Source organism: Lupinus angustifolius, chromosome LG09 (assembly GCF_001865875.1).
Source record: "Lupinus angustifolius cultivar Tanjil chromosome LG09, LupAngTanjil_v1.0, whole genome shotgun sequence".
Lineage (NCBI taxonomy): Eukaryota > Viridiplantae > Streptophyta > Magnoliopsida > Fabales > Fabaceae > Lupinus > Lupinus angustifolius.
In genome coordinates this window covers 9,742,677-9,769,087 of record NC_032017.1, presented here as the reverse complement: position 1 = coordinate 9,769,087, position 26,411 = coordinate 9,742,677, and the positions used below count along the sequence as shown (strand labels likewise).

Below are 26,411 nucleotides of genomic sequence, written 5' to 3'. Positions count from 1 at the left end.
TAAGAAAATAGGGAAACGTCATTGATTGATTATTCAATAATTACGTGGAATGGAGATATTTGTACCTAACAGTGTTCTATTATCTGTCCCAAAAAAATAAATTTTTTAAAAGTAAAATATAATAAAATGAAACATTTGATTGATTTACAACATAGAACAAACACAATTTGGGATATCTGATATCAGTCCAATTAGGTGTCAATATCGAATGGCTATTCCTTCATTTTTGTGTTCATAGTAACACTTTTTTTTTGTTCCAACCAAATTTTTTAGTTTCCTCTCTTCTCTTTCATTCATGCTTCAAATTTTCACAAATCCCTAATCTCAACACTTCTAGATTCTTCAATTGTTAATAAATTTCTTTATTGCTTCGTTTTGATTCAAATAATTAACGCATTTGTGACCACAAATCTCTTTTTCAATCTAAGTTTCTAGGTTTCTCTATAATTAGGGTTGTGAATTGAAATTGATTTGGGGGAAAATGGAATCGAGTCGAAGAGCGGTGGAATCGTATTGGAGATCGAGGTTGATCGATTCAGCTACCTCAGATGAAGATAAAGTAACGCCCGTGTACAAATTGGAAGAAATTTGCGAGCTTTTGCGTTCTTCGCATGTTAGTATTGTGAAGGAGGTTTCTGAGTTTGTGTTAAAACGTTTGGAACATAAAAGCCCAATTGTGAAACAGAAGGTAATAAATTGTTTCCTTAGTGAAATTGGATCTGGGTGTTTCAAAGTTTGATTTTTGATTGATGAGGTGTTTTGTAATAGCTGAAAGCATAGAATAAGAAAGAGGTGGTTGATTTTTTTTTATTGAAATTTTGGGTTTCATATTGCTTTGTTTTGTAGAGATAGAGAAATAGTTGGTTAGGTAATTTGTAAGATTTGGTTGTTGATTGAGTAATGTAATTGTGAAAATACATACTTTCCACCTTTTTAATGGTTTTCTGTTATTCACATCAATCTATTGTTGCATAGGTTGTGAGTTATCCATTTTTTAATTCACCAGGATGGGGTTATCATGCTGATGAACATGATGATATATGATAGAGCATTGAAGTGTAATTCGATCCATAGTCTGATCCGTGTAGCGGACCATGGCTAGTGAGATTAAGGCTTAGTCGTCGTTATTGTTTGTAGTATGAGCTTATCACCTAAGAACTTCCTAAATTTAAGAGGAAGTTAAACTGATTTCTCGATATTTGACTTAATTAGATTTGGTGCTCCTCTTCTTTCTCAAATTACACCAACCTCCCTAGAGGTTTATACTGTCATTACACTTGCTTCTTCTAAAGGATTATGAGTGAAAATATATTGGCCTCTCTTAAGGAGGGTTTAGCTTTTGATATAAGAGAATATTGGATTTAATTATGTCAGATCTCAAGGGAGGTCAATCTAATTTCCCCAATTTTTAATTGTTGTATTTGTTGCTATATTTGCATAATTCATTGTAGTGGCTCTAACTCTGACCGTACCTCTTTCTTTATCATACAAGTTTGGAGTGGGGATATAAAAGAATAGGATCATAATGGTTTCAGTATCAGAAATGTATGACAAATGCATGTGTTGTATGTCTAAACTCACTGTACTCTGTTGTTTTTAACTTTGGCAGGCTTTAAGATTGATAAAATATGTTAAAATAAAAAATATACTCTCCTAAATAATTTAATTGTATCTAATACCATTAGACCAACCTTTTGTTAATATATTTAGGTATAAGTTATGAATCGATTTTATGTCCTAAAACAATTTAATAAATAAAACTACAAACTAGACATCCAATAAGAAAATAGGGAAACGTCATTGATTGATTATTCAATAATTACGTGGAATGGAGATATTTGTACCTAACAGTGTTCTATTATCTGTCCCAAAAAAATAAATTTTTTAAAAGTAAAATATAATAAAATGAAACATTTGATTGATTTACAACATAGAACAAACACAATTTGGGATATCTGATATCAGTCCAATTAGGTGTCAATATCGAATGGCTATTCCTTCATTTTTGTGTTCATAGTAACACTTTTTTTTTGTTCCAACCAAATTTTTTAGTTTCCTCTCTTCTCTTTCATTCATGCTTCAAATTTTCACAAATCCCTAATCTCAACACTTCTAGATTCTTCAATTGTTAATAAATTTCTTTATTGCTTCGTTTTGATTCAAATAATTAACGCATTTGTGACCACAAATCTCTTTTTCAATCTAAGTTTCTAGGTTTCTCTATAATTAGGGTTGTGAATTGAAATTGATTTGGGGGAAAATGGAATCGAGTCGAAGAGCGGTGGAATCGTATTGGAGATCGAGGTTGATCGATTCAGCTACCTCAGATGAAGATAAAGTAACGCCCGTGTACAAATTGGAAGAAATTTGCGAGCTTTTGCGTTCTTCGCATGTTAGTATTGTGAAGGAGGTTTCTGAGTTTGTGTTAAAACGTTTGGAACATAAAAGCCCAATTGTGAAACAGAAGGTAATAAATTGTTTCCTTAGTGAAATTGGATCTGGGTGTTTCAAAGTTTGATTTTTGATTGATGAGGTGTTTTGTAATAGCTGAAAGCATAGAATAAGAAAGAGGTGGTTGATTTTTTTTTATTGAAATTTTGGGTTTCATATTGCTTTGTTTTGTAGAGATAGAGAAATAGTTGGTTAGGTAATTTGTAAGATTTGGTTGTTGATTGAGTAATGTAATTGTGAAAATACATACTTTCCACCTTTTTAATGGTTTTCTGTTATTCACATCAATCTATTGTTGCATAGGTTGTGAGTTATCCATTTTTTAATTCACCAGGATGGGGTTATCATGCTGATGAACATGATGATATATGATAGAGCATTGAAGTGTAATTCGATCCATAGTCTGATCCGTGTAGCGGACCATGGCTAGTGAGATTAAGGCTTAGTCGTCGTTATTGTTTGTAGTATGAGCTTATCACCTAAGAACTTCCTAAATTTAAGAGGAAGTTAAACTGATTTCTCGATATTTGACTTAATTAGATTTGGTGCTCCTCTTCTTTCTCAAATTACACCAACCTCCCTAGAGGTTTATACTGTCATTACACTTGCTTCTTCTAAAGGATTATGAGTGAAAATATATTGGCCTCTCTTAAGGAGGGTTTAGCTTTTGATATAAGAGAATATTGGATTTAATTATGTCAGATCTCAAGGGAGGTCAATCTAATTTCCCCAATTTTTAATTGTTGTATTTGTTGCTATATTTGCATAATTCATTGTAGTGGCTCTAACTCTGACCGTACCTCTTTCTTTATCATACAAGTTTGGAGTGGGGATATAAAAGAATAGGATCATAATGGTTTCAGTATCAGAAATGTATGACAAATGCATGTGTTGTATGTCTAAACTCACTGTACTCTGTTGTTTTTAACTTTGGCAGGCTTTAAGATTGATAAAATATGTGGTTGGAAAGTCCGGTGTAGAGTTCAGAAGGGAAATGCAGAGACATTCAGTGGCAGTTCGTCAGTTATTACACTACAAGGGTCAGTTGGATCCTTTGAAGGGTGATGCACTAAATAAGGCTGTACGAGACACAGCTCAAGAGGCGATCGCTGTGATGTTTTCGGAAGACAATAAGCCAGCACCTGCTGAAGATGTAAATAGGCGGATACAAGGGTTTGGAAATACAAACTTCGAACCATCATCAGGAGATAAGAAATCTTTCATCAGTGAGGTGGTTGGTATTGGAAGTGCATCAATTAAGCAAGGAATTAATAGCTTAACACAGGGACATTCACTGATGAAGAATGATTCTGGAAACTACAGAGGTCCAAACCTTCAAAGGTCATTGACCATAGAAACAGAACATGGCGACAAATATGAACCAGTTGCATTTCGTAATGAAACTCAGAGTAGTTTTGGACTTCCAAAGAATCAACCTAGTGGTCCTTGGAATCCGGATTCAAGAGTAACTACTACAGAAGTATCAAACGGGGATTCCAGTGCAAGTTATTCAGGGGGTAAAACAAGAGAGGATACATTGTTGGAGACAATTGTAACTTCGGGAGGTCTACGCCTACAACCCACTCGAGATGCCATTCAAGTTTTCCTAAGAGAGGCCACGAAGTTGGATGCTCTGGCTTTAGGTCATGCTCTTGAATTAAAGCTCCAAGCTCCAATGTGGCAGGCATGTCTCTATTGTTGATCTTTTTTGCAAAAAAACTATGAATTCATACATGGATGTCCATATCAATTACACAGACATGCACTTGTTTATACAAATGAGTTGCTCAGAACTTCAGATTAATTTTCTTTTCTAAGTATTTTGTGATCAAAATATGGCGTGAACTTACATACACCTTTCCTGTCTGGGTGAATTTTAATGTTCTATGGGTTATGTATTATGTAAGCATAAATATCTTTCCCCCCTAGTATTATTAAACCTTGCATGCATCAGTGCACATACAAGTGAAGGCAGTGAATAATGATGTGTTAGGTATCATTTTTGTTAAATATGGTTTTTTATGCAAGCATTTCATATAATAACTGCATTTTTTAACTATATTTTCAGGTTCGCATGAAAGCTGTTTGTGTCCTTGAGTCCATCCTTAGAAAGAAAGATGATGATAATTTTTCACGTGTGGCATCTTACTTCACTGAAAATAAAGATGTGGTGCTAAGATGTTCTGAATCCCCCCAAGCCTCTTTAAGGGAAAAGGCTATCAAGGTACCCTCATAATCAATCTGAATGAGTAGTTACTGCATGAAAATTTCTTATCCTTGTTGGTTCTCACATTTTACGCTTATGCCAATCCTGCAGTAATGAAAAACCTGGTGAACTAGGAAGAGGAAAATCTGGTCACTCAGAGTCCACAAGTTGGCAATATAGATCACTAGTTTGTAGTAAACTACAGATTATATATTACTCTAAAAATTTAATTGTTGACAGACTAAATATGATATATTTGATGAAAGAATGGTTTACATAAATACAATAACCTGTTGCACTTATTTATATTACTATTTAGATTAAGTACTATTACTACTGCTTATTTGTGCAAGCTCATATCCACTAATGCTAATAAAAGACCTATTACATTGATTATTTTCTAACACTTGGCAATATCAGATAATAAAATTAAGACCATCCCTTTTAATTTAATTGGCACTTGGCTTCATGTTCGACAGGTTCTTAATCTTTTAGGGGGAGACCAGCCAAAGAACTCTACTATTAATTCGGAGAAGACTGTGAAGGTAGACAGAACTAATGTTGCTGAGTTGCCTGACTTGATAGACACTGGTGATTCAAACGATTATCACAATACTACAAAGCTTACAGATGATCAAAACTTGGGCAATTCGACATCATCTACACCTCTTGTCGACGATTTGTTTGGAGATTTTAGTGGCTCTGTTGGAGCTAGTCATGAACTGAAAAATGACAACGACCCTTTTGCAGATGTATCATTTCTTACTAGCGAGAACAAAGAACATGCAGATGATCTCTTTTCAGGGATGACAGTTGGTGATGTTAAACAGGATAATCCTCAACCTTTTGACATTTTTGCTTCCAATTCTGAGCAAGGAAATCACAAAGAGTCTGTTAGTGATTTAATGTCTGGTTTGTCAATGGATGAAAATACCTCAAGTATGAAGCAGAAAGCAACAACGCCTTCCGTGCAATCTGAATCTTTATTTTCAGGATTAAATAATCATGCCCCCGACAATACTTTAGGTGGCATGTTGGGCTCTCAGACAGTTGGGTTCAACGTAAATCCCATGTTTCCTACTAGTCATCTACCTTACAATATACAACCTGGTATTATGTTGAACCACCCATATTCCTCGCAGCCTCTTAATTATGGTGCCATGGGTCTCTTGGCTCAGCAGCAATTCCTGGCAACAATGGCCAATTTCCAACACCTTAGTAATGCCAATATGCAAAATGATGGTGTTGCTCAAAGTGCTGGAACAGGCGGAAGAACCACTCTGCCGGACATATTTCAACCAAATTTTTCAACACAAACTCCTAGCTCAATGATCAACACTTCAAAGAAAGAAGATACAAAAGCTTTTGATTTTATCTCAGTAAGTCACATACTTTATGCATATCTTCCATTGGTTCACTTTTTCTTAATGGTCTGGTTTAATTTACTGCATTGTGGTATACAATCCACTTGAATGAAATTAAATCATTTAAAATGTGTTTTGTTTCATAACAGACCATTTGGTTATACAGACCATTTATGAATCATAGGCTTGAAACGAGAAATTCATAATTGAACATCTAGAAACCATAAGCCATTCTATCCATTGACAAAGTATTGATTCCTAAATCTTTCATAATTGTTTCGCTTATGGTTTTTCTTGACCTCCCTCTGTCTCTAGAAATTGGACTAATCTCTATTTGATATACTCTCATTACTGAGGCTGCTAACGGTCTCCTCCATATATGTCAAAACTACCTACGATGTGATTATATCATCTTTTCTACAATAGGAATTACCCTAACTTTCTGCCTAATGCATTTATTCCTAATCCTATATCTCTTGTGTGTCTATTCATCCGACGCAACATTTTCATCTCTCCTACATTCAATTTATTCTCTTGGTAACATTACTGTCTGACATTCATTCCCACATAACATCGTAAATCTTATAGTTGTCAATGAAATTTCCCCTTAAGTTTGAGTGCCACATTTCTATCACATATGTTGCCTGATGCACTCCACCATTTCATCCATACCGCTTAAGTCATATGATTTACATCTCCCTCAATTTCCCCATCTTGTATAATTGATCCAAGATACTTAAATCTAGTGACTTGTGGTATCATATGATCCCTAACTTCTACCTCTGCAGTAGTATTTGTCTACCTCTTCCTAAACTTACACTTCATGTACTTCGTCTTACTTCGATTTATACATATATATTATGCTTGGTGCTAAATAAATTGGATCATAAAATTGTTACTAGTACCAGCAGTTCAAAGAAAGAAAAAAAGAAATTCATAATTGAATATCTTGAAACCAAAAGCCAGTGTGGATAATTTACTTTGCTAGATCATGGTTACTTGTAGGGACTTTTCTTTTCATTGATGGATGAATTGATTCATGCTTTGGTTGCTTGATCACTTGTTTCATGCTTGTAGGACCATATTTCTTCCGCACGTGATCCAAAGAGAGTGATTTGAAATTTCAATGATGTGCTTTTGTGAAGGATATTTGCAGTGTTCTGGTGTTGGATTAATAGATGGAATGGTTTATAGATTGGTTTGCCATGTGGAAAAAAAAGTTAATTTTCTCTTACCATGATGGAGCATTCATGTTAATAATAAAATGAGAACATTTTGGACATGGAAGAAGAGGTTCAATATGGCTGCCACTTCTCAATATTTTGGATATAATTGAGAATGAGAATGAGAATGTTGAGTAGTGTTTTATTTCCCTCATTGTGTTTGTGTATGTAGTTAATAGTTTTAGATTTTGAAACTGTAATTCAGGCACTAAGTACTATTCCTCTTACATGATATTTGTTGTTTGTGTCTCTTGTATCTTGAATATTATGCCTCAATTTATATGTATTCATTATATTTATGAGACAACATGATAGTTTAATAGGGTAGATTTAATGACAGTAGTCATAGATAATTTTATTGGTATACAGGAAAAGAAACCTTAGCTTAAACTCTTGGAAAATAACAACTATGAAAAGACATGTAGATTATATGAAGCTTGAATGATTAAATACAGACTCAAATTTAAACTGAGACTGAACCGTACTGGAGAAATGGTTTCCCATGAGTCATGACTATTCACCAAAAAGGTAGTTTACTATACGAGACTTCTACCTAATGGAGTTTGGGAAGTCTAACATCTATGACTGGATCCATATCCATCAAATTTACTTTAGTTGCTTTACAACATCCAAGCAATCTAGTGAATGAGAGCAAAAGATCTACCTACAATAGCAAACACCATCAATAGTGAAGGAGATGAATAAAAAACCTTGATGGACAAAGCAATAAGAAGGTTACCAAGAATATCATATAATTCTTGATTACTGCTAGTGTAGCTGCATGGCCTAAAGTTCTCACCCAGCAGTGATGAAAAATAAATTGTTCATTGAAATACTTCCAATATGTTTCTACCTTATTGTACATTATATGATTAGGTTAATATACCTTTAGAGTAGGGTTAAAATTTGAAGGATGATATTCATATGAATGTAATATTGAAAATTTATCTCTTAATTTTCCACTTTCATTTTGAAGGGTATAAACAATTTTGTCCAATGTTCTGTAATTCAAGGTTCTTTCTTTCATTCCTTGAAGCTGAACATTTCTTACAACTAGCTAGCTCTAGAGCAACCATGTTATCTATAAGGAGCAACTACATGCAATCAAGAGGTTTTAGTAACACATTAGATAATCTACACATTTAACTTGCTAGAATTAGGTTACTAGAAATGTTAGGAATAAGTTTGAATAGAAATGTTAGGAATAAGTTTGAATATGATAACTGGTAAGTCACCTCGAGGAAGAATGAGTAAAGAAATGAATGAACTCATAAACATAATGTCTTAAGATCCGTTTGTGAATTGATTTTCATAAAGTAATAGAGAAGAAGGAAAGGCTTTAGAATTATTGAAATACACTTGTGATATAACTCTAAAGTCTTTCATTTCTTTCCATTTCCCTTCAAAACTCAACTCAAAAACAAACCAAACCCTTAAGATTTTGGGTTGAGATGTGATATCCGATCTCCTTATTATGGTTGTACTTTGCACAATGATTAAATATTTGTGCCAAAACTTGTGGGTTCCAACTTGGTGCTTAAGGTACAGAAGAAATTACAAATGATTCTCAAATCAATATTGGCAAAACTTGTTCTGAACTCAAAATTCCTAATATCACTGCCTTTTGCTCTCTGCAATAGTCATAAGAAACAACAGCCCAAAAATAAAATGCCTCATTGCATTTGTTATATACTTCCATATAATTATAGTCATAAATCTTATTCAGAAGATGCAACAAACTCTTCCATCATTTTTTTCACAGGCATGCTATCCAATTCATACCATTTCAAACTAAGTGCATAGTTAGACATCTGATTATCAAAGAAAATGAATGACATAGGAAAGAATGATACTACCAAAACCTCAAAAATGTAATCTACACTCTTAATTCTTTGGGTTCATTTGTCTCAATTATCAATCCTCTCAGTAATTGTCTCATCATGATTTTCTACATTACTTCCCTTAAAACCAAGTTCGGCCAGGTCTTGCTTCGCCATCAAGTTTCTGAAAGATGCCAATCATATTAGTTCATAGACAAAACTAGTTATGACAAAACTCAGTTGAAACAAACATAAGAACCATATAAACCAAAACTAGTATCAATATAACAATGATACATAGTGAATGATATATGTATCAATATAATCTGATTACAATTCTCGACTTATCTCTATCAAATACTATCATGAGAATTACTTTGCATTATATCAGATGAAACTCCATTTCATTGCAAAATCTGGTATACAATTAGATAAATCATGGCAATGGACTAGTATGAGTGACTACTAATTTGTCAAGCTTCTATGCAAAGAGAACAAATAAAAAAGATTCTAAGGGTAAAAAAAACTATAGGCATCAACAAAATAAACAATGAAGACACAAAATTTCTTCAATTTTACTGTGTGGGTAGAAAGATTTTAATAACGGAACCTAGTAGAGAACTACAGGATTCAATCATCGATGCAATAATAACCCTATTTTAACACCAAATACTATAACCGATATGGTGCATAATACAGTGAAAGCAACTTACTTTTCCATGCGGCACTGAAGGTATTTCTTGGAGAAATCCCTGCATTTTTCAGACTGATGAGATGCTGTCTTTAGACAATGAAGATATTCTTTCTTCTCCTGAAATGAGGCCAACAGATACGTTGGTAGAATTGAAAATCTGAATTCTGAAACAATACACAACTTGCAAGGACCTATTTCTTCCCGGAATAAACATATCTTGACAAAAATGCTATTTGAAAAGTCATTCTTGACAATGTTCAAGACAATTTTACTTTTTATAATGAATGATGAATTTTAAAATGTAAAGTTGTCATGAAAGTTATCCGGATTGGTCGTACAAATAACATAACTCATCTTCAGAGGAGCATAATTACCAGGTCACACAAATGCATATGGTCCAATGGGAATATTCCCTTTTCGGGAGGCATTGGTCGGAGCCCCCTATTGCCACCAAATGCACCACCTATTTCACAAGTTTCAGACAGTGATAAACCAAGTAATAAGTATCAAGAACTTATGTACTATTTTAGCAAATCGACAACCACAAAGGAAACAAAAATCATTGTTTTGAATCCTAGACATGGAAGTAACACACTTATTCATCACAGAAACTCAAGGAGTGGTTAACTAAATTTGTCCCTGAGAGATGTGAACAATCTCACAGTAGTCCCTGATTGAAGAAAACCCACATTTTAGTCCCTGAAGGTGTAAAAATCCAGTTAAACTGGTGTTCCTTTATCAGTCAAATTGGTCCCTTGTTTTTACAGTTTAGAGGATTAAAATATAAAGCGCGAATTTGGTCATGAGATTGTTATCATCGGTTAATTTGGTCCCCGCCAAAAAAATTATACGAAATTGACTGACATTGCATAAACTCAGGGGCCAAATTGACATTTTTGTAATTCAGTGGCCATTATTGACATTGCATAAACTCACAATTCAGAATAAATTTGATGTTTGCTCACACACAAAAAAAAATGTAGCATCATCTTTTTACAAGAACTAATGTGAAGTGCTCCCATTTCTTTCAACAACCAATTCGATCATTCACACGAAACACATATATAAGGGCGACCCAGTTCCATCTACTGGAACCTGAGGGTGTGATAGACATACGCAACCTTAACCTCGCAAACAAATAAGTTTTCCCCGTATTTGAACCCTAGACCTCTACATCACAAGGTAACCTTATCATTGCATCTATTTTTCTTTTACAGACAAATATTAGTATGTTAGTATTTGTCACGAGTGAGACTCGAACTCTTGACCTTCTTCACTTTGTTCCTTAAACTCTTCAGCCTAACCATCAAACCACCTTATATAACTCGTTGGAATACGAGGAGGGTCACTTGAAACACACGTATGTGAAAAATAAAGACCAAATTTTTCTTGAAACAAGAAAGGAATTTAAACTGAGCTAACAAACCTAGAATCTAAATGAACGAAAAGAAACAATTTTTGCGGGTAAAAACATATGGGTAATTGTTTATGATAACGTAATGATGAAAATTGAAAGAGGGTGATAGAAAAGTAAAATACCTGCACTCATTTCTAGATTTCTATTGAATGAATTTGTTACCGGCGGCGAGAGTGAATCAGGGACAAAATAAATATTGAGTTTTACGGTTTTCACTTTTTTGCACTATAAAAACGATAAGTTTTGGGCATCCACTATAATATTTTTCTCTCTCTCTCTCTCTCCCCCTCTCAATGCTAAACGACTAAATACTGTACTTGTAATTTTCACTGGTACATATTTTCAAAGATTTATATATATCTGTTTCATTATCTATCCTTCATTTAAATTATATTTTTTAAAAAGTCAATAATAATTAAATATCAATAATAGATGATTTAATGATAATATATAAAACTCATACATAATTCATGTATATACTAAAAAATAATTTAAAATAAAAACTGAATAATATGACCAATATGATTCAATTAAAAATTGATCAATAGGATCAATTTGGACCTAAATAAATACATAACCAATACAATTGTTACATCATATTAATTTGGGGACTAATTCCTCGATTATATGGTTGAACTGGTTACTACGTTCCAATTTTCAAAGCATTATTCTTTGTCACAGAAACATAAATATTTAAAGTTATGCACTAAGTTTAAGAATAAATAATGTAAAAAATTAAATACAATTTCATTAAAATCACTATGCATATTGAAATTTGAATTCAAAGAAAGCGGAGAAATGAGGTAAAAAATAATAATACATAAGATTATCAAATGCTCAGTATGAATTATATATAGTCAATACATCATTCTTCATTTATTTGTATTACTTTTTAAGTTTTAATAATTAAACATGAATGATAAAAGATATAGTAATAGTGCATAAAACTCATATAATATCAATACATACATTTATTCTTCCATTTTTATTTAATAGAGAGATTTAGAATTTGCTACTCATCAGTGTAGGAACTTGCATTGTGAACTTGCAATATTAGCACTATACAACTCAGAATAATTTGGATTAAGTTAAATCATGAAATAATTTTTCATCCTTCAATGAATTGAGGTTACATTTGTGAGTAAAAATGAATAGAATGAGGAAAAAAAATGGAATCAGCTATTTTCATTTCATATTTACTTCCATTTACAAATCACAATCAATACCAATGTTCCTCACAACTCAGGAACAAAGAACTAAATTCATCCTTATCATCACTGCCATGAGAGGAGGGAAAATGCATAATATCATTTTCATGACGATGCCACCTTGGGCACTTCCAACCATCTCCACACCATCAGCAAGCCGGTACCATCTCCGGTGAAGAAGAGGCCCTCGGGACCTATCTCAATCGATCGAACTACTTGTTTTGCAAATAAGCGACCCCTTTCTAAAAATCTGCACAGTTAAAAATATACAAGGTCAAAGGGCTGTGACAGAACACATATATACAAAACAAGACAGCGAGTTTAAGTTCACTCACGATGGCAATTCATATAGTCGAACTGAATTATCTGCAGAGGAGGAAAACAAAATAGGCTTCCCTTCTGCATCACTCATCCCATTAAGTGCAAGAATACCCTATAATGAAGTAATAACAATATTAATTGGGCGAATCTCAGCTTGATTTATACAAATGAAAATAACAACCAAATGATATTTGACAAAAACAAAACAAAAATCATACTTATAAATAGACGTTACACTGACTATGAGACTTACATTTTCTTCGGTGTGTGTATATGCCACTTTTATAGTACCCTCTTCAGTGGCGACCCAGATCTTAATCGTGCAATCAGATGAACTTGATAGCAAAAAACTATCCCAACAAATAAGGGATGTTACCATATCAGTATGCCCATTAAGGGTCATTTTGCACTGTAATGTATCAAGGTCCCAAACCTGAAGAAAATAATAACAAATTGTTCTCAGACAAGTAAGAGTGTTGAAAGAAACAGCAAGCAATTGTGTAGCTAACATGAAAAACACTGTAAAACATATTGGATTTTCCTCATACACATGTAAAACAATTTACAAAAACTACACTAATGTATTGTTACAAGGTTGAACAAAAAAGACAGACCAAGAATGCAAATTGCTACCACAGTACGAAAAAGTGATAATTAAATGATTTCAAATTTGTCCAATCTGCAATCTAGTGAAATCAAACATCCTTTGAAAATCTGTAGAGGTAGAAACTCCTCATTGACGGAAAATAGACTTACCTTTATGCTATGGTCCATGGATCCTGAGAAAAGCATCTTGCCACCGACCGTCAGACACACTATAGCTTTAGTGTGGCCACTGAGTGATGCAGCCAATTCGAAAGGAGAATTAGCATCAGAACTGCCTCTCCATGCAGAAATAATACCATCCTGCAATTCAAATGATCAGATGCTACGTAAATCATTTGATGGCAGAAAAAAAACTGTTTAAAATGCTAGAGAAAATTCTGGTCGAAGAACAAAACTATTACTATCTAACAAAAATAAAAGGACGTGTGAACTGGTTACATGAGAACCATAAACTGCTGTATGAGTAGTTACCTGCGCTGCAGCAAAAAGTATATCATTGCCAACAACCATCGCAAGGACTTTTCCTCTAGGTCCATCAAGAGTAAACTCCATAGAAGTTTGAATATTCCAAGCCTTCACAACAACCACAGTGACATGATCAGCTTATATATAATGCTACAATATATAAGGAATGACCATGCAGTGAAACAAAATGAGGAATGAAGTAAAAGCTTACCTTGACAACATTGTTTAAACCTACAAAAATCCAAGGACCCTCACTGATCAAAGAATTAACTTCGCTACCACAATTTCTCACATTAGTACATTGACCAGTATGGCAATCCCATGTCCGAACTATTCCATCAGTGCTTCCAGAATAAAGTTTGTCCGATCCTACTGGAATTGTAATCCCAGTGACAACCTGTTGCCAAAAAATGCAATTTAAGTACTATAAAAATAGAAGCCACACAATTTTTAGTGTTTGCTGGAAATTTTAGAAAAAAGGTATGTCTTAAAATCATCCTACCATACACACCCGGTATAATATGTCATTGTTCTTAGTTCCCAACTTCAACAGTATAAACTTATAACACTCTGTGGCTTTAAATAGTAATGAGTTCAAAATTAGTCAAACACAATCATAGTATTCGGATAATTGAAGTAGTACCTTCTTGTGTTCTTTAAGCTTTGCTAATGTTGAAAAGCCATCACCGGTAAACCATGAATGCAAATTCTGGCAATTGTCACCTTTTACACAATTGTCATTCACCCAATATCTACACAGAGTCTGTGATGGCTTCTTTGTAACACTCTTCTCATCTCCGGTTTTGTTGGTCTCTCTAACCGTCACTGCCTTTGAGTTATACTTGGGGTTCGTTGTCGTCTTCTCATCAGAGTAATGAGAATGAGGGTTCCTTGTATACCGATAAGCATTTTTGGGTTTATTATACTGAGGAGTATAATATGACGACGACGATGGTGTTACACTATGCAGAAACCTGCAAGGATTTCTATTGCATCTCCCAGCTAACCAATAAGAACATGGTTTCCGGCCAAAATGTTGTTCATTCCTCTGTACTGGTTTTATATCCATAGTAATTCTCTGAAGAAGAAAAAACACAGTATCAAAAAACTAGTTCATTATTTTTCGTGCTTTTTCAAATGATCAGAACCCCATAACTATGGAAACTTGTCAAGAAACCTAATAATTCAAAGATTAAAACCTAATAATTCCAAGATTACCTTAATCACCCAGTTTCTTTAATTATCAATTAATAAAACCTAATGATTCCTACGATTAACTTAAATAACAATTTCTTTAATCATCGATTATAATCAACTAAATCTACTAATCATATTGAATAAAAGCTCATAAAGAGAGAGTAAAATGAAAAAGATTAAAAGAAACCTGAAAGTGGAAAAGGCAGAAGAGAATTGAATTGAATAGTATTAGAGTGTAGTGAGAGAGTAAGAGAGTGTAGTGAGTGAAAGAATGTTACAGCGACTCATTCATATATATAGTTATCGCGCGTGATCTTTTTTGGGTATAATTATGGCGCGTGATTCTTTTTTGGGTATAATTATCGCGCGTGATTGTGTTTTTGGGTATAATTATGGCGCGTAAGCAACTAAACAACAACCTCTTTTGTTTTTTTAATAAAAAAGAGGACAACCTTAACTTAAGCGTTATATCTATGTACTAATTAATATATCTTCCTAATAAGTTAAAACTAAATAATCTCACGTTACAACTTCATAAATTACATTATATCACAATTTTTTTGAGACATTAAATTACATTATATAATAATTTATTAAAAAAAATCTTTTTTTTCTTAAATTATCCATACGAGCCGCCCGCATTGCCCATTAAAAATAAATATCGATCAATCCACTTATGTGAATAAAATATAATGAAACTTAAAAAGATAAATTTTTGTGCCCACAACTCTATAACTATTGAATAAATTATACTATTATCTATTGAATTTTAGCGAAATTATACAAATCATCTCTCACTATTTTACATATATACAACCCCTAAATTTTATATTTTCATTACAGTGACTACCCCTGCACGTGAAATAAGTGTAATATTTTAAACATAAAATGTGATAAATACAATTTAGTTAAACAAAACATGCTATATCGTGGAGACAAGTCCAAATAATATATGAGTCAATACTTCTTTATTATTTTTGGTTCGTTACGATACAATATAAGAGCGATTTAAACAATATCTCTTTAGAATTGTTGATGCATTTTGTAACAAGAAATAATAAAGATACATTGTTTTGTATATTATTTGGACTTATCTCCATAATATACCATGTTTTGTTTAACTTAATTGCATTTATCACATTTTTTGTTTAAAAAATTATATTTATTTCTCATACAGAGGTGATTAGTGTAATAAAAGTAAAAAAAAATTAGGGGTTTATGTAGTTGTAGAAAAGTTAAAATAGTTTGTAAAATTTCACTAAAACTCATTAGATATGAATCTAATTCTATATGATGATATAATAATTGTTTTCAATGCAAACAATTCTTCAATGAGATTTAGCCTTCGTAGTATAATTTATAAAATATATATGCTTCCTTAGCATCAGCAAGTTCTTAATGCAACAGAGAAAAATCTTAGCTAGTTTTCACGTAGACCTGGTTGCATTCAAATAAAATTGAAAACAAGGTATATATGATTGTGTTGTGGACTTGTAGGCAAATTGAGCAACTATCCAGCTTGAGAAAATTATAAGTCAAATTAACCAACTCAATAGAATCTTAGACTCATATTTAACAATATTTTTTGTCCCAAAAACTGTATTACCTATGTACCACATACTCTTGAATTAATGTTAAAACTTCAAATTTATTTGTTTTGTAGAATGAGTTGTGAAGTTGTGTCATTTATTTATATTTTGTGGTTGTTAAGTGATACTTTTATATTGATATATGTTTTATAATTTAAATTTTGAATTTGTTAAAGACTTAAAGTTGTTTGTTTATGTGAATTTTGAGTAGATTATAAATATGAATTATAAATTTGAGTATGTACCTATTTGAGAAAAAAATTGTTATAGGCACCAGTACTGAACCACCAGTTGAACCACTATACCAGTACCCTGACTAATTTGTTAACTGATACAGTTTTAACAACACTGCATTAAATATTACTATACAAATAGTGGTAGATAAGAAATTTCAGTATTTTAATATGCAACATGTCTAGAACATATGACTTCATTTATAATGGCTTTTATAGACAATATATTAAAGCAATATTATTAATATCGTACTGGTTACTAAACTGGTCAGAATACTGATATAGTGGTATAATGGCTTAACTGGTAATTCACTGATTAAACTACGTACCAGTAAAGTTAGATATATATATATATATACATATTTTTCTACTAACATTAATGTTGAAAAATCAATAAATAGGACAATATCAACTTTTACTTATACAATTTGTTAAAAGGAAAAAATATATCACTTGATGGTAGACCTTTCTTTCTCTCCGAAAATGTGTCTTTTTTCCTAAGATTGGGATCGCTAAATGTAAATAAAATAAAATAAAGAGAATCAAATCGCACCATCTCTGTAATAAGTGAAATCCTCTTTTTCTCCTGAAGTTGTCGGAATTATTCGTAATAAGATATTGGCTACAATTGATAAGGTCTTATCAATAAAATTTCCTTCCACTTCATCTTTGTTTAGGCAGAGGAGCGGGAAAAAGTGTTGGTAAGTAACTTAGTGCATCCCTATTTAAGTAAATGAAAATAAATATGAATGTGTGTTAAACTGGCATGAAAGAAATGGAATTGTTTCTGTTATTGATCGAAGAAATATATAAAGAAGAAGGTCTTTCTTTTCCTTTATTATCTGACTTTGAAGTCCGAGCCTTTATAGATAGAATGAAGAGTATGAGTGATAATGAATGTGAAGTACCTGCTAATCAGCTATATGATCCTATAATGGAACCGTTGATTCGATCAGCGTTTGCACACCTTCTTTATATGAATAAAATTAATATGGATAGTCCTAACATTAAGGCCTTCCATCCTAATTTTATAAGATTCAAATTTTTGGATGATTTGGTAGCTTCCAAGGGTACTGTAACATTAGGGTCTTTTAGACTTTTTGAACTAATGCCTAGTTCTGCTTCTATGGATAAAACTAAACTCATGCAGAAGGTTGAGGATTTGATACGTTCCGTATCCATATTATCCACATTTTATCCGCGGTATTCCCCCTATGAGATAAAAAGAAAAAAAAAACATGATTATATACAAAAGAAGAGGAATAGAGCTATTCTCTATGACTAGAGAAACAAGCGGTGTTATTTTAATTACGAGTGGGATCTTAATTGAAGGTATGTAGTTTCATAAAATAATTACGGGAATAGAATTCAGGCTGAAAAGCGCGAGACACAGAGTCAGGGGTTTACAGAAAGTGGAATGTGGAATGGATAAAGAGAAGAGGTCGACTAGAGCGCCAACAAAAGGCCAAAGAGACAAAGAACCACCAGCGGCTCCACCTACCTGGCGAAATCACAGATCCACTGACGCTGCATAGGATGAGCCGCTTAAATGGCGCCCTCCTTTTCCTTTCTTCGGAAGTTTTTGGGGGGATCGAACCCCGCTATACTAGTCTGATCCAACTAGAGTTGGACCAGACTGAAGCACCCTCACTTCCGGCTAAGCTGGACGAGATCCGGAGGAGGGAGCTTGCTCGGTTTGGCTTCTTCTTCTTAGACTAAATCGCGATAGCGAAACCAAGCCGTATAAAGGCAAACAGCCCTTCAAGCATAGCAATAGCTAAGCCTACTTATTGCCTTCCCCCCTTTATTCGGGGACTTGGGCCTTACAAGCTCATAAAATGGCAATTCTTCGCGTTTTCCTCATACAGAAGAACAACGGATTGAAGAGGACAGGACAACCGGGAAGGGAAGCCTGACATAGTAGATATTTATTTGAACAACGGAACTTAAACCGGTACCAGAAAGCAAACAAGAGATGGAATTTTAAATGGAACAGATGACCGACCTACAATAAGACTAAAATGGAATTACTAATTCCATTCTCTAAGACGAACTAAAGGAATGTCTCTAAGCAGCCAAGGCCAAGAGCAAGCAGGAGTGGTCCTATCTGCCTAGAAGGATTCGATAAAGAGAATGTGAGTGGGCGGGGGATCAATGGACACAGAAAGATAAGAGCAAAAGGCACTAAGTTCTTTATGTGAAAGAAAGGAGCAGCAGGTTAGACTTTTACACTTTCCCGAAGATAGCTCAAAGCAATAAGATGAAAGATGGGATGAGATGCTAGCCTTAGCGCAGAAGATCCATCATGGAGCCTTAGGCCACTACCGAGCAGCAATGGAGGATCATAAGACTTGAGAGAGGATCCCTACTTGAAAAGGCGGAGACATCTTGTTGCGACAAATCGAGTTTCAAAAGCCCATTTATCAATCACATTTTCAGGCACACCAGTCAAAGAGCCATCGGACCCATGAAAGTTCCCTTTTTTTACTAATATACAAGGCCTTTGCCGGGATGTCTTTCATCAAGCAAAAGAGGGGCAGTAAATGGAATAAACTAAGCAAGAGATCAACTAAGCAAGAGAATTAACTAACCCCAAGGGATGATCTCGGATTGAAATCCAAGGCATGGTCCCATTGAAAGCCCAGGTTTTCAAATAAAACAGAAAAAAAAAATTGGATTTCAATAAAGTCCAAGGGGGTATGATCCCAATAAAGATAGGATTTATTTTCAGTAATTTTGGACGAAGCAGCGGGCATACCAGAAATGGATTGTAAGGAATGGTAGATGGAGCAAGGATGCATAGCAGGCTTAAAAGACGAGACAAGTAGGACGCCCTTTAAGTGAGAAGGGGCCGAGCTTTCCTCTACTACTCATTGGAGCTAGCATACGAAATTTTCCGTTGAAGGGTTCAACTATCAGGGTGGCCATTGCGAGCGATATTCACCTTCAAGAGTCATTGAGCCTACGCCTATTTCATTACTCTCGAAGAGCTCATCAAAGAGCTAAGGGATGAGAAAAGGAGGAGGTGGAATTTCTTTCAACTATAACATTTATTACAACATCTTACAACACTAAATATTACAGAAAATTACAGAGAATTCGGTAAGGGGATAGAAGCAAATCCTGCACCCGATATGTCAAAGCAGCTTGAAGCCCTGCAACTCGCGCATACTGATGAAAGGGAAAAAGCAGGCCAATTCACGCATCTTCCGCAGAGTACCAGCGCCAGCCCTATGAGCCAACTTTCCATTTGTTTTTTCAGCAAAGAGCAATCGGACCTGTGAAAGTCACATATTTTACTAATATACACGGGCTTCTTAGAGGATGTCCTGTTTAAGCAGCAGCCAAGGCGCCAAGACCCGTTGTTGACAAATCAGGTCTCCTCAAAAGCCCAATATAACGCATTTGGAGGGCACGCCGGTACAAGGAGCCAAGCCTTCATAATAAGACCCGTAAAGGTCTCGTTTTTGACAATAAACATGGGCTTTTGAGAGGATTCTTTAATCAACCAAAACCTGCAACAGAGTCCTTAATTTCTACCACTAACAAGTGGAGAGATGTTCCATTCCCAATGGCATAAGAAGGATGCAAGCTTGGACAAGATCTTCTTCGTCCGAACTTGGACAGGAGATGCAGCGCGCTTAGCGTCGGAAAGATCCCTCTACATGGGTGTGCTATAAAACTAGGAGAAGAACATAACTAAACGGATCAATTCCTTTGACCGGTCGTTTCGAGCTTCCAGTTATTCTGGATTGCTAACGTGGTTCGATGACGCCGACGAAGGGAACCAGCGGAAAGGCTCTCAAAGGCAGGCGCGTAGCATAGGCGGACTCATAGGATAAGGCTGTGCGTGTGAATCCCAACTATTCTGCTCCTTTTAATTCATTATATAAATATAAATGGCTACTCGACCTATTTGGAAAGAGCTACTCTAAAGCCTATTCTATTGGTAACTTTTCAGTCGAAAGGCTTTCAGTTTCAGAGATAACTTTTCTCAGGCCAAGACCGTAGGAATAAAAAAAACCACTTCTCATTCAGGAGCGGGAAAGGAAAGATGAATTAAGCGGTCATCGAGATCTTTACAGAAAATAAAAGCATTACAGTAAATTCAAAGCCATGAACAACAAAAAGGGGATTGACTGAGAAGTAGAGCTTAGCGATCAGGATCAAGTTAAAGCAAGGAATCCTAGACATCCCTCAGGCTCGTTTAAATAAATTATGGGAGTAGTAAGATTTTAGAGTATGACATTCTCGATGAAAGCAAGGAGTTGACCCAGGAGGCAAAGAGGGAATTTTATAATTCTCTAATCCGGTACAAAGGAGAAGGAAGAGGTGGATTCTTTGGCGAAGATAAAGGCTTTTCCTGATCAGATCTTTCCTGGTATTCGTAGATCGGAGCCGGGTATGAACTCATAAATAATTTAAGCGGAAGAAGAGGTTAGGATTAACTAGCGCAGGAGAGAGAGTCTTTCATTGGCTAAGAAGCTCTTTTCGGCAACAGAATCGTACTCCTATTCATATTCTTTCTCGCTGCTTTTTGGCGTAGTAAAGTACCCAAGGGAATAGCCCGTCGGCCTTCTTCTCCTACTTGTCCTTAAGCGCTGGTTCTATTCACGATGGTTCAGGTTCGAGCAGCTAAACTAACGGAGGAAGGTTTGGAGGGAAAGATAATAATAGATCGACTTAGAGCGGTAAGCTTATTCTCTGGTTTCAATATCAAGAGTGTTACGCAAACAAGGGATATACACTAGGGTACGAGACCGACTAAACGGATTGGAAATGCAGCTCAGTCAAGAGATTCGGGTTAGGCGGAAATGGCATATCCAGGGCACGGCGCAGAGGATGTTCCGGTATTGTCAAAATAAGATAGGAACGAGGTGGCATTGGAGTGAAAGAAAGCATTGGAGTAAGTTAGTTACAATTGACATTGAAGAAGAACTTGAAGACTAGGCGCCAAAGACAGGGGCTCTTTCTCTAGTAGTGGACTAATCTTGATATTCCTAAAGCAGTAAGCGAAAGAAGAGGTTAGAACCAGCTCCACCGGCTAAAGGGACATGGACTCTTCAGAAGGCTCAGGTTTAATAACAGAATCTGAATCAGTAGCTTTAGGTATAGGGATTCCGGTTCTAACTAAACAATAAGGTAATGGGGTAGAAGAACTTCCGGAAGCGGTAACACGTTTGAACCTACTTCTTTTTTTTTACGATCGATTTCTCTTTATTTCCTTTTTGGCTAGTCTACCTACTTGCCCGACTCACCGGTACTATTGGAGCCTTCCTGACTGCAGTAGCTGTAGTAGTTGCAGTAGGAATAGTCGCCAAATAGACTGAATTAGTCTGAGTGCCATAGTAGGATTCCCTTCGTCACCTTCCCTTTGCCCCTTCACTGCTGACAGCAAGCATTCCTGGGGCAAGTAATCTGTCAAAGAATAGACAAGAGAAGTTGCATCCTCCTGGTGGAAGGTGCAGATTCCATAAATTATCAGCTGTGGGAATAACCTCAGTCTTTTTTAAGTTTAAGAAGAATGGGTTCTTTAAGAAGAGGTTGTGCTAGAATCAGCAGCTATAGAATCTGCCTTACCTTCTTGACTGGTGTTACCGGTATGGGAGTACGAGTAGTTGGTGGTGAAGGCAATGAACATTGTCGTGGGGGCTATTACTTTACTTCACCCGGTGCCAGTTCTTTTTGGTGAATGCGTAGACCCCAAATATCCTTTAAGGTGGTGAAATAGAAGCTCTTTAAATAGCCTTTGGCTTACGTAAGATCTATCTCTTCTCTAACAGCTATTCTTTGAAAGAGCTTTCGCACTTCAAATCAGATAGCGAAAGTCAAAGCTAGTTCCTCTTCAAATATACTACCGCTACCTTAATCCTATCAAATCTTTATATTTATCCTTTGAATTACTCATATATCTCCTATGTATTAATTTTATTTCGCACCGGAAACTATTCTAGGAGAAGTTCGAATCCGTTCCGTTCGGATATTGATCGGTCTTGGTTTGACATGGTTTACGCGTTACTGGTTCCCGGAAGAGTTAATATCTCCATTAGCTAAACCCTTTCTTACCCTGTCTTTGGACTCGTATTTTGTTTGTACACAATCAACGGAGGCCTCCCCGACATATGTTGCAACGTCTTCAATAGCATGTTCTTACTTCGTCTTTCCCTTAATAAGTCATCAAATTTGGTGCTTTTTGATCCCCAGTTGCTATGGGGAACAAAGGAATAAATACAATCGATTCCTCTATTTAAGTGGTTCTCGCTTCTCCTTTTTCCTGTTCCTAACTCTTCCCCGGGTAGTTCCCAATGTTTGGTACTTTCTATACTTCGTGGGTGCAACATCAACAAATTCGCTCATGATCAAGTTACAACCTAAGATCTATGACCATATTATGCTAACTGTTCGTATTTCGTTCATTCCATCGGTATGCTCTCAGGTACCTGTAATTTTTATCTGTTTGCCAGAACCAAGGGGTCTTTCTGTGGAAACCTTCACGAACAATCGTCGTTTTTTGATGGTTTTTCCGCTTCTCACCGCTGCTCTTTCCACACCTCCGGATATCTGGTGCCAAATCGTCGCCCCTTTCCTTATTTCTTCGATAATAGAGTTGACTATCTTTGTGGCATCGATTGTACAAGTTCGTGAAGAGGCTGGACGAGTGGAATGAGGGAAAGCGGCTCGATTGACAAAAAATAAGAGTAGCCCCCTAGAACCTGGCAAAGTAACTATCAATGAATTCCCGAGCAATTATCAACCAACATATGCGATTCATTCCCGTATTATAACACAAAGAAGACTTATAAATAAAGCAGTTAGGAAGTCCTAGACTTGAAGCCAGGCTGCTTTATTATTCTATTGAGTTGCCTACCCTCAGGTCATTCGCTGCCTTAAGCCCTACAGTTTCTTCGCTAGCCGTTGTTGGGACTTAGTTAAGAGTTAGCCTAGAAAGGCTTTGAAAGCAAGTCAAGCATTCCAATCCCAGCGGATTAATCAATAGCAGTAGAGTCGTAAACAAGAACAGCAGAGTTTACAGCTGAACAAGTAACTTCCTTAGAGCGTGAACAAAACAATAAGTTAGGTCGTTTGATTAGAAAATTCCTACTCTTTGTTTAGGAGAGTTATTGAACAATATAAATGAAGGCGAAGAAGAATCATCGAACTAATGGACTTACCGCTCATACAGCTCCCAGCCAACAAGCAGTTAGCCTTCTTTTCCAAGGAATTAAAATGTGGATGACTGGACATCAGCAATAACAGGAGCCGAGCTTTCACAAAAACATAAAAACCTACCATATCATTTAAGGGGTACTAAAATCAACGTGTCAATCATCCCTACCCCGGATCTTTGGACTTAATGTCAGATTCTTTTCTGGGCCCGGGTTAAATATATGTCTTCAGCCGTATTTAACTTCTTGTTGCTGCTTGGGCACTTGGTTGAACCGGTACCTCAACAGCACTTGTCTTTGCCTCTCTCTGAGCAAGGTATGTAGGGTGCTCTATACCTTATTTGATTTTCTGCTTCTCTCTAGACTTGCTTCCTCCCTGGATCATTAAGTCCTTAAGTAAGGAAGTCAATAGTCGTCCCGGTAGTGGGAAAAGTCCGTCCGATTGCCTAGTAGCCCCAGTACTATAGATAGGGAAGGCCTATTCTTCGTATAGGCAAAGCCTCACTATCTTATATCTGAAACCCTGAAAATGATTCCATTTTTTATTTGATAAGCATGTGATTCGCATCTTGGTCTTCCAGCCTCGATGAAAGCCCACAGAAGGGCAAAAGCACGACAAGCCTACCCATCATCAAAGCAAGCCCAAGTCTATGCAAGAAGGCCAAGGTCCTGTCCTCCGGATCTATCCAAATTAAAAGAGTTGGGCTACATAAAAGATCCTATTCTGAAATGGAAGCCTAATCGTTTTTGACGGTTGGAGGCAGTTTGTAAGTTTCAGTACTCACTGGTTCAAATAGTGACTTCGGGACAGAGATAGTGAATCCTTTCTATTCTCCAAGGAAAGGACTCAGCATCCACAGCTCCGCCCGGCCTTTCCCAACCAAAACCAAAAAAGGGAGAGCTTGAAGAGGACATATGGCCGAGGATCGAAGAAGCAAGGGATGACCCTTTCCAGATGACCAATAGAGGTTGGACAGATTCCTGTTACCATAAGGAGGAGATAATAAGGAATTAGCTGCTCTATACTTTGCTATAGTTGAATTAACTCCTAGGCCTTAAAAGAGAGCATTTTCTCGCATGTTTAGCGCCGAGAGCTTTTAAATTTATCTATCGAAAAGAGGGCATATAGCCCGAGTCCTGAATACTTTAAAGACCGATTACGACTGTTGCAAGAGTGGACACCCTTTCCGACAAAGGACGGGAATCGTACTGATAGAAAAGGACATATAGCTAATTACATAACCTCTAACTCCTCTGTCTACCTGTACCCGAGTGCTTAACGGGAGGAGAGATCTTTCATAAAGAAAGAGCACATCGAACGTGATATCGCATATCTATCTAAGATACCAAGCACGGGATGAGCCAAAAGCAAAGCAAGCAACAAGGGATGCATATCAGGTATTAAGGGCGACTCTTCTAAAAAAAGAAGGGATTCGCGTTAAGAGATAAATTCCCAATTAACGAGACTGATTCCGTATGCCCGTCTAAGCGAGAGTATGGGTTTCCGGCTAGTCTTTGAAGTCTTGTAATGGATTCTTCTGGTTGGGTTGTAGCGCGGGTTTCCGTTGGGTGAACCCTTATCGATCTTCTTCTTGTTTGGTAAGCGGCTTCTTGCCTGGCGCATTACTCTCCTTTAAGTTTATTTTACTACTCTTTTCTTTCCCGCATTCTTTCATTTCTTTCGTATAGGGAGTTGATTAAGTTTACTGTCTTCCCTACTCTATAATTTTCTTCAGCGGTCTAAGCTTCTCTGCCCGCTTTGCATTACGTATATAAGTCGATTCGGTAATCATTCCGTTAGCTCTTCATCCCGTAAGGATTCGAAGTAGTGTCTCAGTGTAACCGGCCCCGCTGGGCATAAATCCTATCGCGAGTCCCGCAGGTAACCCCCTAGTAGTAGGCTAACTTATCCCTCCGCATATTCGTTGAAGCGAGGGCCCGGTCTTTGCCCCTCATCAAGGTAGCTAGCTTCCTCTTATCGCTTCCTTGATGAAGCAGCAGCCTTTGCCACATTCCCCTAGTCCGTCTAGCTCTCTCCTCGTGCAAGCCTTCTATTAGCAGTTCAACCTGTACCTGACTTGCGAATCGGTAATTGCCTAATTTGCTATTCCTTCTTTTCTTCCATGAGGAAGCGGAGAGGTAGCGTGTAGGTTTTACTAATGCAACTAGTCGGCCTTCAGGTAATCCATTCTCGTGTAAGAACCCCTAGTGGCCCGGTTCGTGTCTGTCTTAGTCGTGGAAGGAGCATTGGCTTAGTCTTGATACTCTTTAACTCCCCTATTTATATTACACTTTAGCAAATAAGTAATCCGTTTTCGTTCTTCCCTCAGTTGATGTCTTCGAAGTCGTAGATCGAGTGAATGCGGTTGCAGGTCTAGCGCCATCCCCCAAAACGACGGAATTCAAAACAAGGCACATGATCTGTGTGAGACGTATAAAAGGCGCCTTGAC

The 26,411-nt window shown here is 36.1% G+C and overlaps 4 protein-coding genes across 7 annotated transcripts; 2 read left to right on the top strand and 2 right to left on the bottom strand.

Annotated features, from left to right (window-relative positions):
- Window positions 248-7,547, top strand: LOC109356967 (VHS domain-containing protein At3g16270-like). Of its 2 annotated transcripts, none has more exons than XM_019600632.1 (5): window positions 248-688; window positions 3,389-4,135; window positions 4,520-4,675; window positions 5,137-6,036; window positions 7,099-7,547. In XM_019600632.1, the coding sequence occupies exons 1-5, from the start codon at window positions 482-484 to the stop codon at window positions 7,138-7,140; spliced, it is 2,052 nt and encodes a 683-aa protein (XP_019456177.1). In that variant the 5' UTR covers window positions 248-481; the 3' UTR covers window positions 7,141-7,547. The 2 variants fall into 2 exon arrangements, with proteins under 2 accessions (XP_019456177.1, XP_019456176.1); XM_019600631.1 differs by lacking the exon at window positions 248-688 and adding an exon at window positions 2,025-2,467.
- On the bottom strand, window positions 8,905-11,431 carry LOC109355956 (cytochrome c oxidase assembly protein COX19-like). Of its 2 annotated transcripts, none has more exons than XM_019599258.1 (4): window positions 11,298-11,431; window positions 10,133-10,221; window positions 9,778-9,875; window positions 8,905-9,248 (listed from the first exon to the last, which is right to left on the bottom strand). In XM_019599258.1, exons 1-4 carry the CDS (start codon window positions 11,305-11,307, stop codon window positions 9,152-9,154), a joined length of 294 nt encoding a protein of 97 aa, XP_019454803.1. In that variant the 5' UTR covers window positions 11,308-11,431; the 3' UTR covers window positions 8,905-9,151. The 2 variants fall into 2 exon arrangements, with proteins under 2 accessions (XP_019454803.1, XP_019454802.1); XM_019599257.1 differs by having other exon boundaries at window positions 10,133-10,224; window positions 11,298-11,407.
- Window positions 12,461-15,233, bottom strand: LOC109355949 (zinc finger CCCH domain-containing protein 48-like). Of its 2 annotated transcripts, XM_019599249.1 has the most exons (8): window positions 15,160-15,233; window positions 14,419-14,853; window positions 13,987-14,172; window positions 13,782-13,883; window positions 13,461-13,610; window positions 12,958-13,137; window positions 12,719-12,816; window positions 12,461-12,633 (listed from the first exon to the last, which is right to left on the bottom strand). In XM_019599249.1, the coding sequence occupies exons 2-8, from the start codon at window positions 14,842-14,844 to the stop codon at window positions 12,489-12,491; spliced, it is 1,287 nt and encodes a 428-aa protein (XP_019454794.1). In that variant the 5' UTR covers window positions 14,845-14,853; window positions 15,160-15,233; the 3' UTR covers window positions 12,461-12,488. The 2 variants fall into 2 exon arrangements, with proteins under 2 accessions (XP_019454794.1, XP_019454795.1); XM_019599250.1 differs by lacking the exon at window positions 12,719-12,816 and having other exon boundaries at window positions 12,485-12,633.
- Window positions 21,411-23,487, top strand: LOC109356236 (uncharacterized tatC-like protein ymf16). Its single transcript, XM_019599567.1, has 6 exons — window positions 21,411-21,485; window positions 21,580-21,644; window positions 21,804-21,870; window positions 22,147-22,256; window positions 22,333-22,482; window positions 22,726-23,487. The coding sequence occupies exons 1-6, from the start codon at window positions 21,411-21,413 to the stop codon at window positions 23,459-23,461; spliced, it is 1,203 nt and encodes a 400-aa protein (XP_019455112.1). The 3' UTR covers window positions 23,462-23,487.